Raw genomic sequence first — 19199 nt, 5'->3', positions numbered from 1 at the left:
ACTGTAACAGAATGAGTATCAGAGACTCTTGAAAGGCCTTACTGTAACAGAATGCGTATCAGAGACTCTTGAAAGGCCTTACTGTAACAGAATGAGTATCAGAGACTCTTGAAAGGCCTTACTGTAACAGAAAGCGTATCAGAGCTGGTTGGAAAGGCCTTACTGTAACAGAAAGCGTATCAGAGCTGGTTGGAAAGGCCTTACTGTAACAGAATGAGTATCAGAGACTCTTGAAAGGCCTTACTGTAACAGAAAGCGTATCAGAGCTGGTTGGAAAGGCCTTACTGTAACAGAAAGCGTATCAGAGCTGGATGCGGTGATGTGGTGATGTGTTGGGAGCGCCATCTGTCATGCATGCACTTTATTGAAATGTGTGAAGTATTGTGAGAGGAGACTGCTGGGGGGTCTGGGGGGGAGCTGGGGGGTCTGGGGAGGGGTGGGGGGGGGGACGCTGGGTCTGTCGGCGCGGCCATCAGCCTCCGGACCAGCAGGGGGCGATGGCGACCAGCAGGCGACCAGCAGACCACTGCTCTGTTTCAGTTCTTCTTGATGATTATAAACTAAAATGGGATTTAAAGCACAACTCTGCCACTCAGTCGATACACACATAACATATAATGTAAACTCTAAACTATTTCCATGGACTATCTCATGTGACATGCTAGAATGCAAAAGAAACTCAAATGTATATTTGTGAGGTCATTCATTTTATTGAACATTTGTGAGGTCATCGATTTAATGAAATGCTACAATTTCTATTTCTTTTTACGTAGTGCATTGATGAAAATTTTTATACAACAATTCTTTTTTTCTTCTATCTTGATGAATTTTAAACCGTTGCTTTGCTTCCACATTGCATGCGTTTGTTCATACTTTGCTGAATGTTTTTAGCCATTCGTGGTTCTGTGAACTTTTCTTTGAATAGTGAAGTTTGTACAATTTTTATCATGCTGCTGTTGGCATCTCTTCCTCTGAATAAATCTTGTGTTGGAACACAGATTCTGACCGTCGCCTTGCCTCTCCTCATTTGACTTGACGTGTGTCTGATGTTTTAAAACGTGAAGCTGTGAATAGGACTCACAAATGTGCCATAATTTTTGACTTTATTGCATCTGTTTTAATTATTTTGTGTAAATAATATCCATGAATAGTAAAATCGAAATAAATACTTACATAAAATAGCCTACACAAGAATGAACTTTGTATACCTATATTTTGACTTCGGCACTTTTTCAGTCTTGCTGGAAGTGATGCTGTTGCAGTGCGCCTACGCCGTGGGCCGCCAGGGGGCGCTGATATCAACACCCTATGGCTGAACTCAAACCGCCGAAGAAGAGAACCCGGATGTAGACGGTTTGTTGTGGTTGTCGTCGTCATGGATGTATAACAGCGATAGTTTATTAATATATATACTGTAGATAATTCATCATAAGGTCGGAACAGAAGATGTCGGCGACCGAGGAAGACACGGAGCTGCGGGACCTTCTGATCCAGAGCCTGGAGAACAGCGGGGTGCTGAACAAACTCAAGGTCTGCTACCCTAAACCAACAAACTAATGATATACCAGTCAACTACTGATATACCACTCATATAGGGGCTTATAACTAAAGATCTATCATTCAACTCTAGATAAATCACTCGTATAACTACATATCTACACATATATCACCATATACTGACTTACTACTACATATCTACCAACAAACTACTGAAATACCAGTCAACTACTGATATATCACTCATATACTGACTTATGTACTGTTAAACTAACTACATACATACCACTCCTAAACTGACTTATAACTACATAGCTACCATTAAACTACTGATATATCACTCATACTGATTTATGTGCTCTTAAACTAACTACATATCACTAATATACTGACTTCTGTCCTGTTAAACTACATCACATTGACCGTGGACTTGTTGGTCGATGTAATATGAAGTTATTGATGATGTAATATTCGGATATTGATGATGTTATTATGAGGTTATTGATGATGCAATATGAAGTTATTGATGATGTAATATGCGGTTATTTATGATGTTAACATGAGGTTATTGATGATGTAATATGAGGCTATTGATTATGTAATATGAGGTTATTGATGATGTACTTAATATAAGGTTATTGATGATGTAATATCCGGTTGTTTATGATGTTAATATGAGGTTATGGATGATGCACTTTATATGAGGTAATTGATTATGTAATATGAGGTTATATTGATGATGTAATATGAGTTTTTTGATGATGTGCTTAATATGAGGTAATTGCTCCCTTCATTAAATCCACTCTCCTGCTCCACAGGCAGAGATGCGTGCTGCTGTGTTTCTGGCCATGGATGAACAGGATAAGGTGGAGGTAAACACTAACGACCCTCAGCTCGTTATCACTCTGACTCCTCATTAAAGGTCTGAAAGTGGAGGCAGACACTAACGACCCTCAACTCGTTATCACTCTGACTCCTCATTAAAGGTCTGAAAGTGGAGGCAGACACTAACGACCCTCAACTCGTTATCACTCTGACTCCTCATTAAAGGTCTGAAAGTGGAGGTAGACACTAACGACCCTCAGATCGATCACCCTCTGACTCCTCATTAAAGGTCTTAAAGTAGAGGTAGACACTAACGAGGCTCGGCTCGTTAACTCATCGTTTGACTGTCTTTCCTAACGTGGTGTTTGTCGCTGTGCCCCGCAGAACAAAAGCCCCCTGGTGAACGAGAACCTGAGGAAGTTCCTCAACACAAAAGACGGTCAGTACCTCTGTCCCCCCCCCCCCTTCAGACCCTGGTGGTCCTGACTCCTCCCACAACATTGAGGTCCTCCCCCCCCATTCAGACCCTGGTGGTCCTGACTCCTCCCACAACATGGAGGTCATCCCGTAGGACTCGGAGGGGCTTAATATTGAGGTGTACTGTTGTTAAGATTCAACAGGTTTCCATAACAACAGGGTTTCTACATGCAGAGGTAACGTGGAGTTTTACCACTAAACATTTATCTCATAGGTTCACCTGTTTCACAAACGGGTTCACGTCCAATTCGTCAAGGGCTCTTAAAGGTGTGATTGTTTCCGTGGTTACCACCCAGCAGCAGCTGTGGTTCCTAGACTCCCCACTGGGGGGCGCTGTTCTGCTTCCACTGCAGGGAGCTTAGCACAACGCGTTGACCGCGCTGCCAGTGGCTCTGTGGCCCTCTCTCCTGTAGCATAGCGTGTTGGTCTGGGAATACGTTGCGATGGACTGAGTTAAGCTGCTAGGGGATGCACTGCAGTCTAGCAGGGTGGGAAGGAGGTGCTGCCTCTGACTCAGTCTCCCCCTGATCCTCATCCTCTTCCTCTTCCTCTTCCCCTTCCTCCTATTCTTCATCCTCCTCCTCCCCCTCTTCCTCCCCCCCCTCCCCCTCTGTGTCTCCTCCTCCTCACCTCCTCCCCCCCTCCTCCTCTGCGTCCTCCCCCTCCTCCTCCCCTCCTCCTCTGCGTCCTCCCCCTCCTCCCCCTCTGTGTCTCCTCCTCCTCACCTCCTCCCCCCCTCCTCCTCTGCGTCCTCCCCCTCTGTGTCTCCTCCTCCCCCCCTCCTCCTCTGCGTCCTCCCCCTCTGTGTCTCCTCCTCCCCCCCTCCTCCTCTGCGTCCTCCCCCTCCTCCTCCCATCCACTCCCTTTGCGTCTCCCCTCCACCTCCTCGCCCTTCCCCTCCCCCTCCTCCTCCGCGTCTCCCCCCCCCCCCCTCTGTGTCTCCCCCAAGGCCGTCTGGTGGCCGGTCTCATCGTGGACTTCCTCCATGTGTTCCACCTGGACTTCACCCTGGCCGTGTTCCAGCCAGAGATCCACGCGGTGGGTAGTATGCATACACCTACCCCACCTACCCCACCTACCCCACCTACCCCACCTGCCCCACATGCCCCACATGCCCCACATACCCCACATACCCCCACACACTCCTACCCCACATAAGCCACCCAGCCCACACACCCTCATACCCCACCTAGCCCACCTACAGACCCCTTAGAGCGGCTGTCCTATGAGATGGTAACTGTGTGTGTGTGTCTCTGTGTGTGTGTGTGTGTGTGTGTGTGTGTGTGTGTGTGTGTGTGTGTGGTTGTGTGGTTGTGTGCGCGCGCGCGTGTGTGTGTGTGTGTGTGTGTGTGTGTGTGTGGTTGTGTGCGCGTGTGTGTGTGTGTGTGTGTGCGTGCGTGCGTGCGTGCGTGCGTGCGTGCGTGCGTGCGTGCGTGCGTGCGTGCGTGCGTGCGTGTGCGTGTGTGTGTGTGTGTGCAGCTGAAGGCTCTGGACAGCAGGGAGCAGGTCTCCCAGGAGCTGGGCCTCGCGGACGAGGGGAAGAAGAAGACTCCTCTGCTGCTGGAGCTGCTGAGGAGAGGAAGGCAGAGGTCAGAGGTGAGACACCTGCACCACAGGGCCCATGTCCACCTGCACCACAGGGCCCACGTCCACCTGCACCACAGGGCCCACGTCCACCTGCACCACAGGGCCCACGTCCACCTGCACCACAGGGCCCACGTCCACCTGCACCACAGGGCCCACGTCCACCTGCACCACAGGGCCCACGTGTGTGTGTGTGTGTGTGGGGGGGGGGGGGGGGTTGGGGCAGTGTGTGTGTGTTAGGGTGGTGTGTGAGTGTGTGCGTGTGTTTGTATGTGTGTGTTAGAACGGCGTGTGTGTGTGTGTGTGTGTGTGTGTGGGGGGGGGGGCGGGTTTGGGCAGTGTGTGTGTGTGTGTGTTAGGGTGGTGTGTGAGTGTGTGCGTGTGTTTGTGTGTGTGTGTTAGAACGGCGTGTGTGTGTGTGTGTGTGTGTGTGTGGGGGGGGGGGCGGGTTTGGGCAGTGTGTGTGTGTGTGTGTTAGGGTGGTGTGTGAGTGTGTGCGTGTGTTTGTGTGTGTGTGTTAGAACGGCGTGTGTGTGTGTGTGAGGGTGGTGTGTGTTCATGTAGGTCAGCTCTCTTACCACTGGGCTCATGGGCAAGTTCCCGTAGAAAGAAATACAACTTCCTGTTGACAGAAACCAGTTTGGCCTGATTCTTCTCCTCAGTCATCAGAAACACACACACACACACACACACACACACACACACACACACACACACACACACACACACACACACACACACACACACACACACACACACACACACACACACACACACACACACACACACACACACACAGTCTGTGTTCCACAGTGTATGTAGTAGTATGTGAGTGTGTATGTTGATCGATAAGTGTATATATTGATCTGATATCAGGTAGTGCAGGACTCCGGTGATGTCAGACTAGGAGGACAGAAGACCACGGCTGCCCTCGTCAGTAAGGTAGGATCACATCCCATAATACAGACATCTGTGTGTCACATCCCATAATACTACAGAGCTCTGTTCCTCACATCCCATAATACTACAGACCTCTGAACCTCACATCCCATAATACTACAGAGCTCTGAACCTCACATCCCATAATACTACAGGGCTCTGAACCTCACATCCCATAATACTACAGGGCTCTGAACCTCACATCCCATAATACTACAGGGCTCTGAACCTCACATCCCATAATACTACAGACCTCTGAACCTCACATCCCCTAATACTACAGAGCTCTGAACCTCACATCCCATAATACTACAGACCTCTGAACCTCACATCCCATAATACTACAGAGCTCTGAACCTCACATCCCATAATACTACAGAGCTCTGAACCTCACATCCCATAATACTACAGACCTCTGAACCTCACATCCCATAATACTACAGAGCTCTGAACCTCACATCCCATAATACTACAGACCTCTGAACCTCAAATCCCATAATACTACTGAACTCTGTGTTTCACATCCCATAATACTGCAGGGCTCTGAACCTCACATCCCATAATACTACAGGGCTCTGAACCTCACATCCCATAATACTACAGGACTCTGAACCTCACATCCCATAATACTACAGAGCTCTGAACCTCACATCCCATAATCCTACTGACCTATGTGTCACATCCCATAATACTACTGAGCTCTGTGTCATATCTCATAATACTACAGAGCCCTGTGTTATATCCCATAATACTACAGATCTCTGAACCTCATCGTAATACTACAGAGCTCACATCCCATAATACTAAAGAGCTCTGAACCTCCCATCCCATAATACTACAGAGCTCTGTGTGTGACATCCCATAATCCTACAGAGCTCTGTGTGTGACATCCCATAATACTACAGAGGCCTCCACCTCACATCCCATAATACTGAAATCTGTTGAGTATAAAACGTAAATGTAAATGTTGATGTTGCCTTCACTGTGTTCCTGCTGCCTGTGGTCCAGGAGCCAGAGGTAGGGTCCAAACTTGCAGTTTTCAGTACAAGTTTGACATCTATTTTGTTTCCTGATACTCTATGATCAACATCGCACACTGCACCTCAACTAGTAGCTCTGTAAGAAGATGCTATTCAGCTAAACACTCTTGTTAGCGGGGTTAATTAGCGCTGGATGGTAGTCAGCAGAGGATACTAGTTAGAAGAGTACATAAGCTCTCTGAGAATATTCTTGTTGGCCCAGTAAGTTGCTAACTAGTTGTGCTTGCTAGAAGCTAGGCTAATGTTTGACGTCTCTGCCAGATTCCCAGACTTAGAGTCCAGAAGCAGACAGCACAGAGAGGCTCGGCTGCACAGGTAACCAGCAGACTGGAGAACCAGTACAACTACCAGTAGAACTACCAGTATAACTACCAGTATCCACACTAACAGCACTAACGTTCAGACGGCTAGCTTCACCACCTCCAGGGAACTCCGCCCGCCGCTGAACCAGCTCTGCTTTCTAACCTGATACCCACGAGGTTTGGGTGGACATTTGAGGCCAAAGTCAACCATTCAGTGACTAATCCTGGATGTCTGCCGAATACATAACCTCTGATGATGAAAGACATTTACTGTGACGGTGCTGTTCTGTGTCCCGGTTACCAAAACAACAACAAGATGGAATGGTTGACTTTTCTTTGGGCCTCATCCACCCAGCGGCCATCTTGTTTCTTGTTGCGCCCTGGGTGGGGGAGCAGAGAGCCTAAGATGGCCGCCAGGTGGATGAGGATCCCTGGCCCCTGTTTCACAACTGGGGGTGTCCACTGAGCTGTAGCACTGATCTCCATGTCTGATCGGTATTGGTCATCAATGAGCTGTGTCATTGATCTCCATGTCTGATCGGTATTGGTTATCAATGAGCTGTATCACTGATCACCATGTCTGATCGGTATTGGTCATCAATGAGCTGTATCACTGATCACCATATCTGATCAGTATTGGTCATCAATGAGCTGTATCATTGATCTCCATGTCTGATCGGTATTGGTCATCAATGAGCTGTGTCATTGATCTCCATGTCTGATCGGTATTGGTCATCAATGGCTGTATTGACGTATTGATCAGTATCTGAGCCCCTGCCTCCGTTGCCCCCCCAGGCGCCCCAGGAGACGGGGCCCCCCAAGGGGAAGGGGGACCAGATCCAGACCGGCCCCCCCGGCAGCCTGAGGGCCCTGGAGGGGGGGGAGGAGGAGCAGGAGGGGGGGGGCCCCGAGGAGGGGGACTCCTTCTTCGACGACCCCCCGCCCGGCCCCCAGAAGACCTTCGGATGGTGAGCCCCGGGGTCCAGCGTGTCGGACCCCTACTGCGCCTTAGAGGGTTCTCTGGTCCATGCTTCACTTAACTGGACTGTCTTAAGTTTAATCCTCAATACTTTAACTTAACTTTAGTGTTTTAAATTTTAATCCTCAATACTTTAATTTAACTTTAGTGTTTTAGTTTTAATCCTTAATACTTTAATTTAACTTTAGTGTTTTTAGTTTTAATGCTTAATACTTTAACTTAACTTTAGTGTCTTTACTTTTAGTCCTCCATCCTGTACCCTGAGTGTCTAATCAGCCTGCTGTCCCCGGTGCTCCCCAGGGGGGCGGGGTCCTCTGACACCAGGGAGGGTCCGGTGGGCTCTGTGTCAGAGCGGGCTCCTGGGAGGACGGCCGGAGGGACCAGCAGCGCCTCCGGAGACCCCAGGGACCCCAGGGACCCCCCGCTGGGACGCCACGGTAAGAGCTGCTGGTCCTCTACCGGGTCCTCTACCGGGTCCTCTACCGGGGCCTGTACCGGGGCCTGTACCGGGGCCTGTACCGGGGCCTGTACCGGGGCCTGTACCGGGGCCTGTACCGGGGCCTGTACCGGGGCCTGTCCCGGGGCCTGTACCGGGGCCTGTCCCGGGGCCTGTACCGGGGCCTGTACCGGGGCCTGTCCCGGGGCCTGTACCGGGGCCTGTCCCGGGGCCTGTACCGGGTCCTGTCCCGGGGCCTGTACCGGGTCCTGTCCCGGGGCCTGTACCGGGTCCTGTCCCGGGGCCTGTACCGGGGCCTGTCCCGGGGTTAAAATCTGCGGGAAACCTGTCCCGGGTGTGGGACCCGGGACAGGTTTCCCGCAGATTTTATTAGGCAGGTTAATGTAATGCGATGGGATGTGTTGTAAATGCTGTACCTGCTGTCTCCTGCAGGGGGCGCTGCCTCTACCGTGAAGAGCGCCAGAGAGGCCAGGAGCAGCGGTGAGAGGCCCGGACCCCCGCCCCCAGGTGGGTCTCAGGCTCAGGAGGAACGTCCTCCCTGTCCTCTGATCACTTCCTGTATCCTCTGATAACTTCCTGTTTCCTCTGATAACTTCCTGTTTCCTCTGATCCCTTCCTCCCCAGACGACGACCCGGAGTACGACGACGACTTCAACAGGTGAGTTCACCTGCAGGCTCTGAGCACCTCCTCACACAGGAAGAGGAGGAGCACCTGGACAGGAAGTGTTGAACAGGAAGTCGGTTCTAGACAGGAAGTTGTTCATAAGTGAGATCAATTAATACCTCAGATGGGAGGTCCTACAAGGAGATCATTAAACAGGAAGTGTGCTAGACAGGAGGTGGGTTGTAGAGGAAGTGACCGGTGAGATGTTTCCTCCTCCAGCCACCGCTCAGACTTCTCCAGGAGTGAGATCAGCATCGGGGAGGAGATCGAGGAGGTGTCCATAGAGGGCCCCCACGACAGCGACAAGGTGTGTGTGTGTGTGTGTGTGTGTGTGTGTGTGTGTGTGTGTGTGTGTGTGTGTGTGTGTGTGTGTGTGTGTGTGTGTGTGTGTGTGTGTGTGTGTGTGTGTGTGTGTGTGTGTGAAGATGTTGTCCTAAGTTGTGTGTGTGTGCCCATGGTATCCTAACGTGTGTGTGTGTGTGTGTGTGTGTGTGTGTGTGTGTGTGTGTGTGTGTGTGTGTGTGTGTGTGTGTGTGTGTGTGTGCGTGTGTAGGTTGATGACGACACCCAGGACCTCAGTGTGTCCCAGTTGAGCCAGTCGCTCCACGCAGACTACGTAGAGGATGTAGCCTGAGCTCTCTCCCTCTCTCGCGCTCTCGCGCTCTCTCGCGCGCTCTCTCTCTCTCTCTCTCTCTCTCTCTCTCTCTCTCCTCCTCCTCTCTCTCTCTCTCTCATCATTCTCTCTCTCTCTCTCTCTCTCTCTCTCTCTCTCCTCTCCTCTCTCTCTCCTTCTCTCTCTCTCTCTCTCTCTCTCTCTCTCTCTCTCTCTCTCTCTCTCTCTCTCCTCCTCTCCTCTCTCTCCTCTCCTCTCTCTCTCTCCCCTCTTCCCTCTCCCCTCTCTCCTCTCTCTCTCTCTCCCCCTCGCCTCTCTCTCTCCCTCCCTCTCTCCCTCCTCTCTCTCCTCTCTCTCTCGCTCTCCCTCTCTCCTCTCCCTCTCGTCTCCGCTCTCCTCTCTCCGCCCTCCCTCTCCCTCTCTCTCCTCGCCCCCGCTCTCCTCACTTCTCGCTCTCCTCTCACGCTCTCCGCTCCTCTCTCCGCTCTCGCTCTCGCCCTCTCTCCTCTCCTCTCTCTCTCGCTCTCCCCTCTTCTCTCCCTCCTCTCTCTCCGCTCCGCCATCTCCCTCCCTCTCTCTCTCTCGCTCTCGCTCTCTCCGCGCTCTCGCCCTCTCCCTCTCCCTCTCTCTCTCTCTCGCCCTCTATCTCTCTCGCTCCCTCTCTCTCGCTCTCGCTCTTCGCCCTCCTCTCTCTCTCCCTCTCTCTCGCCCACTCCTCTCTCTTGCGCTCACTCTCCATATTAATAAGTAAAAGCATATAAATAAAACTATTATCTTATATTTTATCCTCTTTGTTTTACTGCTGTGGTACACACTTATGTTTACGCACATTTATTGATCCTAAGTTACACACACATCCGTACTGATGAATTAATTATATATATCTATCTCACCCTCTATGTGTGTCAGTGCTTGAGGGTGGAATGGGAGGTGCGTCACGTTAACATCTTTTACACGCACACACATACACGTACACATAAACACACACAACACACGCACACACGCTTACTGCTTAGTCCGTCGATTTGATGCAGAAAGATCTGCTGCCCTGAAATCATCCGGTGAGTTCATAACTATTGTTATATATTAATAACTTATAGATGAAAGATATATCAACTACTGCTGTATATAAATGACCTGTGTGTGAGTGTGTGTATCTTTATATATATATAGAATATACATATATATCTCAACTAACTTATATAATTAACTTCTAGATATTATCAAGTAAGTGTTACATATAAATAAGTTAAAGATAGATAACGATTTTCTTTATTAAACCTTTATTAACAAAGTTAAAGTCTCATTGAGATTTAAAAACCTATTTTCCAACTGAGAAGTGGCTAAGAGATCAGCATACAGATACATGAAGATTTTGTACAAACAAGAGAGTTCACATAATACCAGACAGTTTGGGGATTTTCATATTTAAGGAATTGGACACGGGGACATTTACCAAATACTTCCACATTCTGATTCCTTTAGCAATGAGCCAAAGACATCAAATTAAATAAATTCAGACTATCATAAGTTATATAAGTTAGAATCAACTACTGTTATATATATATCAGTTATAAATATTATCAAATAACTAACATATTAATCAAAGTTATAGATCTACATAAAAAAAGTAATCACTTATAGATATGTATCAACTAACTTCCATATAAATAACTTTTATAGATATTATCAACTAACTACTATATATTTCGATATCTCAAGTACTGTTAAATAAACAAGTACTATAAATAACTGATAGTTGATGATATAGTAGATACAATTCTTAATCTAGTATATTTTGATCTTATCAATGCTCTCTGTGCGTCGTTATGGGACCAGGGATCTTTGTACAAGTGTTCAGTCAGAGATATTGTTGGTCCGGGCGGAGAGAAACATCTGAGAGAAAGAACACAATGTTGTTGGTTGAATCATTAAATAATGAATCATAGATTCTCTAACTTGGTAGAAGGCAAGGCAAGGCATATTTATTTGTATAGCACATTTCATACACGTGGCAATTCAATGTGCTTCACACAAAAGAAAAATTAAAAAGAAAATGAATGAATAAATAAAATAAAGTTACAAATTTGGAACCATACACAATTTTAGCCATAGTAAAATGTAAAATATACATGGAGTACCAACAGCAAAGAGTGAATTTAAAAGAGAAAATGGAAAAGATAGACAAAAACAATGTGCATTAACTGCCGAAAACATCTAAAAAGAGTTTGGTCTTAACTGTTGTTTTAAAAATGGTGACAGTGGGGGAGTTTTTGATGGTCTCTGGAAGCTGGTTCCAGAGATGGACACCATAGTGGCTAAACGCTGCTTCACCCTGCTTTGTTCTGACGGTCGGTTTCAGTAGTAATTGTTTATGTTGTGATCTAAGGGACCTTATTTGGGAATATTGCTTAAACATGTCATGCAAGTAGTTTGGCCCAACCCCCTTCAAAGACTTAAAAACAAGCGGAAGTGCTTTAAAATCAATTCTGTTATGTAGGTAGAAGCTGATCTTCTACCCACATTTGCGTTATGCATCATCAAAGCGTTCTCCGTCACCCAGCCTTGGTAAAGTAGGTGGTGGTTGTGGACTGGTAACCTGCCCGCTGGTTCTGTGGTTTCTCTCCTTGTCAGTGAAATGGGGTTAGTGTGACACAGCCTCCCCCCTCCCCGAAGCCAGCAGAAGTGACTGATAGCCAAACATGCTAACGCTCAGCACTTCATTGTGCTAATTATTCGTACCTCTTCCACTAACGAGAAGTACGGTGTAACAAAAAGTCAAGGTGGTTCCTCTTGACTAAAGAATGAGGAATGGAACATAGAAGTACGTGACTGTATACAGTGTTCAAAAGAGAAGCAGTAGCGCGTGTATATATATAGATATTTTTTAAATAGAAGTTGGGGATCGAAATCAACATTGTGATGGTGTCTGTGATTCTATTGAATCATGAAGTTGTGACTAACTTAACTTTGTCTTCAGTTACCAAACCAAGTCGTATCCCTGATGGTAGCTCAGTAAATACTAGAATCATTAGTTGATCTTCGATATGTGCCGATACCATTATTTCCTTCACGATACCGAATCCGATTCCTGAACCTGAGTATTGTCCGAGACAGAGTTTATTCCGATACAGCATCTAGGATTGTTACCACTCACAGCACTTGTTCTTATTGAAGGGTTCTCATACGACGACAACAATATCAATTCAGTTCAAACGCACGTAGGTCGGACGTGTCGCGTTTCCCATTCCGACTTTCCACCTCCGTCCGTTAACGACCGCAGCATAACAGCGTCGTGTTTGTGAGGTCCTCTGTGTAGTGAACGAGTCATGTGTCGGTACCGGATCAGCGCATAGACTTGCGTACTCGCCGATACCCAACACTGTATTTTAGGCCGTATCGGAGGAATTTCCGATGCTGGTATCGATACCAGAACGATTATATACTAGGTAACACTAGCATGGTATCTAATCAACCTTTAACCAGTGTCTCCGTAAAGGAGGAGCCAGCACGATGGACGACAACACGCTCAACGGGACGGAGCTCAACGCCAGCGACCCGTACGACTACGACTACGACAGCAGAGAGCTCAACGTCAACGAGACCGACTACGGCCTCACAGCGCTGTGTCCCATGAGCAACAACAGCAGGGTGGAGTCGGCCGTGCGACCGTACCTCCACCCCCTCATCTGCGCGCTGGGGCTGGCGGGGAACGGCCTGGTCCTCCTCACCTACGCCTTCTCCCGCCGGCCGCGCTCCCCGACCGACGTGTACCTGCTCAACGTGGCCGTGTCCGACCTGCTCTTCGTGGCGGCGCTGCCCCTCATCACCTACAACGAGCTGTGGGCGTGGCCCATGGGCACGGCGGCCTGCAAGCTGCTGCGCGGCGCCTACAGCGTCAACCTGTACAGCTGCATGCTGCTGCTGGCCTGCGTGGCGGCCGACCGCTACCTCGCCATCGTCCACGCGCCGCGCCGCCTCCGCCTGCGCTCGCTGCTCTACAGCCGCGCCGTCTGCGGCGCCGTCTGGGTCCTGGCCCTCGCCTGCTCCCTCCCCACCCTCCTCTACCACCAGGCCTACCGGCCCTCCCACATGACGTGGGTGACGGGGGAGGGCGAGGACGGCGGCGGCGAGGACGGCGAGGACGGCGGCGGCGGGGGCGGCGACCCGGTCTGCTCCCTGCGGTTCTCGGACCCCCGGACGGCCCGTCTCATGAGGGTCCTGGTGCCCGGCGCCCAGATGGCCGTGGGCTTCCTCCTGCCGCTGGCGGTGATGGTGTTCTGCTACGCCCAGGTGGTGGCGCGGCTGCTGCGTGCCCACACCTTCCAGCGGCACCGCGCGGTGCGGGTGGTGCTGGCGGTGGTGGCGGCGTTCCTGGCGTGCCACCTGCCCTACAACGCCGCGCTGCTGTGCCAGACGCTGGGCCTGTTCCGGGAGCAGAGTTGCCGGGAGGCGGAGGTGGAGCAGGTGGTGCTGACGGTGACGGAGAGCCTGGCCTTCCTCCACTGCTGCGTCAACCCGCTGCTCTACGCCTTCCTGGGGGTGAAGTTCAGGAGCAACCTGAAGCGGCTGGGGGCGCGGCTCTGGGGTCCGCGCGGCCGGAGGGCCCAACGCGGCCTCGCCTCCAGGGCCACCTCCGACTCCTGCGCCTCCTCCCGCCGCTCCGTCACCAGCACCTCCTTCGACATCTGACGGAGGCTCCGTGGTCCGGCGGAACCGACCCAAGGCGCCTCGGGACGGCCGAACCAGCTGGCTCGGAAGGACTCTGAGTCACACAGCAGCCTGAGGTCTCTGCTCCCCAGTCCAACAAGTCTGAGACCCCAGTCCAACCAGGCTGAGACCCAACCCCAACCAGTCTGAGACCCCAGTCCAACCAGTCTGAGACCCCAGTCCAACCAGTCTGAGACCCCAGTCCAGCCAGGCTGAGACCCCAGTCCAACCAGTCTGAGACCCCAGTCCAACCAGTCTGAGACCCCAGTCCAACCAGTGGCTGTGTGTTTATAACCCACCCCATTGGTCCATTACTCAGTCCAGCCCTTGTAATCATTACTATAATGTTGTATTATTATCACATAACGTTGAATGAGAATCAAACTCTTGTATCTTTAAGGAAGATTCATTGGTATGTCGTGTGTTGATGTGACCTACGTTCAAACGTTGACATTAACGCATTATTTTCTAAATGTCCATGGCTAAGTGGCCACTAGGTGGCGAGACCTCCGTTGGCGATGGCGACAGGTTCACTGTATCCATGGCAACAGCAAAACCAATCCGCTCCCAGAAGACCCGCCCCTCCCCTTAAGAAGTAGCCAATGGTGTCATTTCTCAGCAAATTAGAACCGTTGCGTGTGATTTAATGTAGACCTACGCTTCCCTTTATCAACAGGGCATGAAATCAAAATATATAAATAATTTGATATGATATTCAGATCTAGACAGTTTCATGTGATAAAGTGAAATATGTGTGATAAACCTCTCAAATAGATGTTGCTTTTTTTTATAACCACCAGAAGATGGCTCTGTTGCCTCAATGTTACTGAACTACACCCTTAGATTCTGTAGTTAGGGTCTTCTTACGAAATTGAACATAAAAAATTATCAACTTGGTAATTAATCCAAATATAAAAAAAACTAAAGATAAAAATATTCAAAAAACAAGGCACTAAAAACTGTCTTCATCTGATGATTTTCTTCTAGTTTGTACATTTTCTGAGGGTTGTTTGAATTCTTTAAAGACGCAGTATGCAGTCTCCTTATCGGCCGCGAACGCGTCCCGTGGAGACACAGCCACCTTAACTCTCACCCAGCTGGTCGTGTCAGAGACCAACGGACCTTCATATCTCAGAACAAAAATGTAGAAGCCCTTTCTCTGGGTCTAGGACTGCGGTGAGGCTGTGGTTCGACCGGATCGGAGAGTTTTCACTGTTCAGCCGGTTTCTGCAGCCAAGGACGTTACACACATAAACAGACATGCTGAGTCCTGCTGCATCTCCATGGAAATAAACCCCGGGCGGTCCGTCTCCATGGAAACGTAGCTCACCGCCTGGGGTTCAAACAAAACACCAAAGTAGTAAACACAGCGGATGTTTCCAGTAAAGTGTTTTTTTTATTTCCAGGCTACATTGGCGAACGCTAAACGACATTCCCTCGCTCAAAGGCCTCGCTGAAGAAGAGTAGAAGAGTTAGCACGTTAGTCGTAGAAAGATAAGAAGTTTAGACATTCAAACAAACAGGAACGCTTCTGGTCATAATCGACCAATAGGGAACCTCGGAAGAGAGAGAGGGCGGAGCTGTGTTAGAACCCGCCCCTTTTCGTGTTTGGCCACATTAACAGGAGCAGGACTTTTCCGGTGCGTATTTCCCAGGATGCACTAGAGAAGGTGATCAGGACACGCTGATCCGAACCAAAGGAACCAAACCGTTACCACTTCTAAGATAATGTTAGCTAGCAAGCACAGGCTTGGCTCGTGGTTAGCGTGTAGCATCCCGCCAAAAAACCCGAAGTCGACAACACGACAGCTGGGGTTTGTGTTACGTATGATGGGGGGTTAGTGATATTGTGGTTAAGGTTAGGGGGGTTAGTTATTGGGGGGTTAAGGGTAGGGGGGGATTAGTAATAGGGGAGGTGAGTGATAGGGGGGTAACTGATATAGGGGTAGGGGGTTAGTGATAGGGGGATTAGTGTTACAGGGACAGCACCAGAGAAGTCCAACTCCAGAGAACACGAAGCAGCAGAAACATTCATAAAGTCAAACAGTCTAGACGTCATGGAGGGTCATAGTGCAGCAGTGCCTTGTGTGCCTACACGGTGCCTACACGGCACTGTGGAAGATTCCCTTCGCCCATTGACTGAGCATGCGTACTCAAGTCAAGGAACAGTTATAAAGTTCCCTATTAAGCATTGAGACCTTCAGACCACTGAATCAGTCCTACTGGACCGAGTACGGTGTTTTATAGTCGGTTCTATCGGTGCTGCGTGGCGGTTCAGTCTGATTGGCCGAGAGAGAGGACGAAGGGGACCAGCGCCCCGCGGGCTCCGGCCGGGGTCTCGAGGACCTCCGGGAGGAAGCGCTCCCGGCCCCCGCCCACCTCGAACTGCAGCACGTGGGACCTGTTGACGCAGAAGATGCGGTCCCCCAGCACGGCGCAGCGGAACGGCTGCGCGGCTTCGAGCGCATGGGACGCGCCGTCATGCCACGCCCTCACCACCGTGTTGTACTTGCAAACGTTCACGCTGCTGTGCGCGCGGTTTACGTCGAAGCGGTAAATGGAGCTCCCGTGCGCCACCATGTCCGTTGACTTCTTCCGGCTGTCGTTGAAGGCGCACTCCTCCCACTCACCGCGCCGCGCGTCGAGGCGCAGCAGGCGGTAGAAGAGCGAGCCGCCGGACACGAACAGGTCCCCCCCGCACGCAGTCGCCTCGTGCGCCACCGCGAACGCGCCTCTGGGCAGCGCCGCCACGGGGGTCCAGCGGTCCACGCGCGGATCGTAGCGCTCCACCGTGAACAGGCACTCTCCGCCCACCGCGAACAGGTGGCCGTCCACGGCTACGAGCTTAAGCTGAGCGCGCGCCTGCGTCAGGGGGCGTGCCTCACTCCAGGCGTCTGTCAGCGGGTTGTAGCAGAAGACGCGGTCCGACGCCCTGCTGCCGCCGCCCCCCCTGACCAGCCCCCCCGCCACGAACAGGTAGTTGTAGAGCGTGCACATGCCCGCGCCGCGCGTGCTCACCTGCTCCGGCAGCGCGGTCAGCGCGCGCCACTCCTTTGTCTGCTCCTCGTAGCAGAAAATGTGACGTCGGTGTTGCGGCGGGTCCTCCGGGGACGGGCTCGACCCCGGGGGGCTCTGGGGCTCCAGGGGGCTCTGGGGGTCCAGGGGGCTCTGGGGTCGGCTGCTGTCCCGGCTGGGGGGTCTGCTGCCGCCCCCCAGCACCCTGTCCTGCGCCTCGTCGACCTCCGCCACGGCCAGCAGCCTCTTGCCGCCCAGGCGCCGCGCCAGCACGTGCTCCCGCTCCCCCGCCGTGAGGCGCCCGTACACCGCGGGGGTCCGCAGCACCGCCAGAAAGTGGTCGCTCATGAAGGCGTAGCAGCGCTCCTTCAGGTCCACCAGGCCCTGCCTCTTGGCCAGAGCCAGTCGCTCGTAGCAGTTCTCCGACGTAAGGGGCGACAGCTCGTCCAGTTCTGCGGGGTTCTGCGGGGCGGGGAGAGTCCCCCCCGGGACCCGGTCGCTGCTCACCAACATGCGTGCTTCAGGGAGCAGAATGAGCCCAGAGTGTGACCGATACGCCCCGGTCCTCCCTCCCTTCAACGCCTCACGCTCCCCGCCGGACTCTGTTCGCTCTGACGCGGTCCACGCGCGGTTCCATCTCCCGCTACACACGCAGACTCTCCCGGGTCGGTCTGGGCTGAACCCCGCCCCCCTGGCTCCTCCTGCTCCTCCTGCCCGCTGCACTGCTGTATCAACAGCCTGGGAGGAGAACAGTCCCTCCTCCTGCTGCTCCTCCTCTCTCTCTCTCTCTCTCTCTCTCTCTCTCCTCCTGCTCCTGCTCCTCCTCCTCCTCCTCCTCTTCCTCTTCCTCTTCCTCTTCCTCTTCCTCTTCCTCTTCCTCTTCCTCCTCCTCCTCCACCTCCTCGTGCTCGGTCAGCCATGATCGTGGGAACGGCGGGAGAAGATGTTAAATTTCGTCACCGTGCGACACGCAGAGACCTGCAGGTGTCTTCACCTGCCCGCAGCTCGCAGCGTTTTACTACAGCAGAGTGACACCTGGAGGACACGTGATCAACCAGATCAAAGCAGGCCTGAATAGACAAGAGTTTATAATACAATAGAGTAGACTAGAACTTAGCATGATAGAGTATATATAATAGAGTTGAGTACCGCACAATATAATGGTGCAGAACCAAATAGAATATAATTTATAGAATATATAACAGAATAGATCATAATTATATATAATACAGTACAATGTTAATGAGCAGAGTAGACTAGAATATATCATAATACAATAAAGGAGAGTATAATGTAATGCAATATAATACAATGTAAATGAAAACAAGAGACTAGAATGATCATCATAGAGTAGAGTCTAATATGCAACATCAAACCCAATCTGGTATTCTCTCTCTCTCTCTCTCTCTCTCTCTCTCTCTCTCTCTCTCTCTCTCTCTCTCTCTCGCTCGCTCGCTCGCTCGCTCGCTCGCTCTCTCTATTCAGGTCCACGGACAGCGTCCAGGTGTCTCATGGACATAATAAAGGAGGTGTCTGCAAGCCCCATCCTCTCACTTCCGGCTGCATCTTGTCTCGCGCGCCTCGATCACAACGAAATTATAAATTACTCTTGATATTTTACGTAGGTCGGATGTATTGAATTATTCAATTAATTACATTAAATCAAATATATCATAAGTTAAAAAAATAGATTAATTATTAATTATTATTTATTGGTGATAACGGCCTAAACGCCGCCGTCCACCTCTAACGACGTCATGAGGAGCCGACCGCAGATGAGGAGGTCGCAGGTCGGTTTAATTTTTTCTTTTGAACGGATATAGATCTGTTTATTTGTTAGTTGGATTGTTTCAAGTCTAGATTTTTCTTCATTTATTATTCTTGATATAAGATTGACTTGAATATCGAGGCCTATTTAATCACATTTCATGTTGTGTTTGAGCAACACGTTTCAAACGTCCGCGTCGTAGTAAAGTCTGCTGCAGTGACGCAGTGTGACCGCTAGACGGCGGCAGTCTACTATCATTTATTACTATAAATTGTATTATATATGATTATATATTGTATTATTATATATTTTTATATATTCAGCATTAT

The 19199-nt window shown here is 50.5% G+C and overlaps 3 protein-coding genes across 3 annotated transcripts; 2 read left to right on the top strand and 1 right to left on the bottom strand.

Moving 5' to 3' along the window:
- The first annotated feature begins 1336 nt into the window (after positions 1-1336).
- On the top strand, positions 1337-9398 carry LOC130374865 (centrosomal protein 43-like). The gene is made up of 13 exons (XM_056581841.1): positions 1337-1530; positions 2316-2369; positions 2707-2761; positions 3749-3837; positions 4279-4395; positions 5260-5325; positions 6624-6677; positions 7460-7632; positions 7944-8080; positions 8533-8607; positions 8725-8758; positions 8984-9071; positions 9318-9398. The coding sequence occupies exons 1-13, from the start codon at positions 1447-1449 to the stop codon at positions 9396-9398; spliced, it is 1107 nt and encodes a 368-aa protein (XP_056437816.1). The 5' UTR covers positions 1337-1446.
- Positions 9399-10400: 1002 nt separating this feature from the next.
- On the top strand, positions 10401-14069 carry LOC130374125 (C-C chemokine receptor type 6-like). Its single transcript, XM_056580722.1, has 2 exons — positions 10401-10438; positions 12864-14069. Exon 2 carries the CDS (start codon positions 12891-12893, stop codon positions 14067-14069), a length of 1179 nt encoding a protein of 392 aa, XP_056436697.1. The 5' UTR covers positions 10401-10438; positions 12864-12890.
- A 1045-nt stretch (positions 14070-15114) lies between these two features.
- Positions 15115-17753, bottom strand: LOC130374123 (kelch repeat and BTB domain-containing protein 11-like). Its single transcript, XM_056580719.1, has one exon. The coding sequence runs from the start codon at positions 17613-17615 to the stop codon at positions 16362-16364; it is 1254 nt and encodes a 417-aa protein (XP_056436694.1). The 5' UTR covers positions 17616-17753; the 3' UTR covers positions 15115-16361.
- Positions 17754-19199: the final 1446 nt, after the last annotated feature.

The sequence above is a fragment of the Gadus chalcogrammus genome, chromosome 21, assembly GCF_026213295.1.
Source record: "Gadus chalcogrammus isolate NIFS_2021 chromosome 21, NIFS_Gcha_1.0, whole genome shotgun sequence".
Lineage (NCBI taxonomy): Eukaryota > Metazoa > Chordata > Actinopteri > Gadiformes > Gadidae > Gadus > Gadus chalcogrammus.
This window is presented reverse-complemented; position numbering and strand designations above follow the sequence as displayed.

Coding starts and splice junctions, on each gene's coding strand:
- LOC130374865 (XM_056581841.1), top strand. CDS start 1,447: ATGTCGGCGACCGAGGAAGACACGGAGCTGCGGGACCTTCTGATCCAG. Junction 4,396..5,259: donor GAGGAAGGCAGAGGTCAGAG/GTGAGACACCTG, acceptor ATCTGATATCAG/GTAGTGCAGGACTCCGGTGA. Junction 9,072..9,317: donor GCCCCCACGACAGCGACAAG/GTGTGTGTGTGT, acceptor GTGCGTGTGTAG/GTTGATGACGACACCCAGGA.
- LOC130374125 (XM_056580722.1), top strand. CDS start 12,891: ATGGACGACAACACGCTCAACGGGACGGAGCTCAACGCCAGCGACCCG.
- LOC130374123 (XM_056580719.1), bottom strand. CDS start 17,615: ATGTTGGTGAGCAGCGACCGGGTCCCGGGGGGGACTCTCCCCGCCCCG.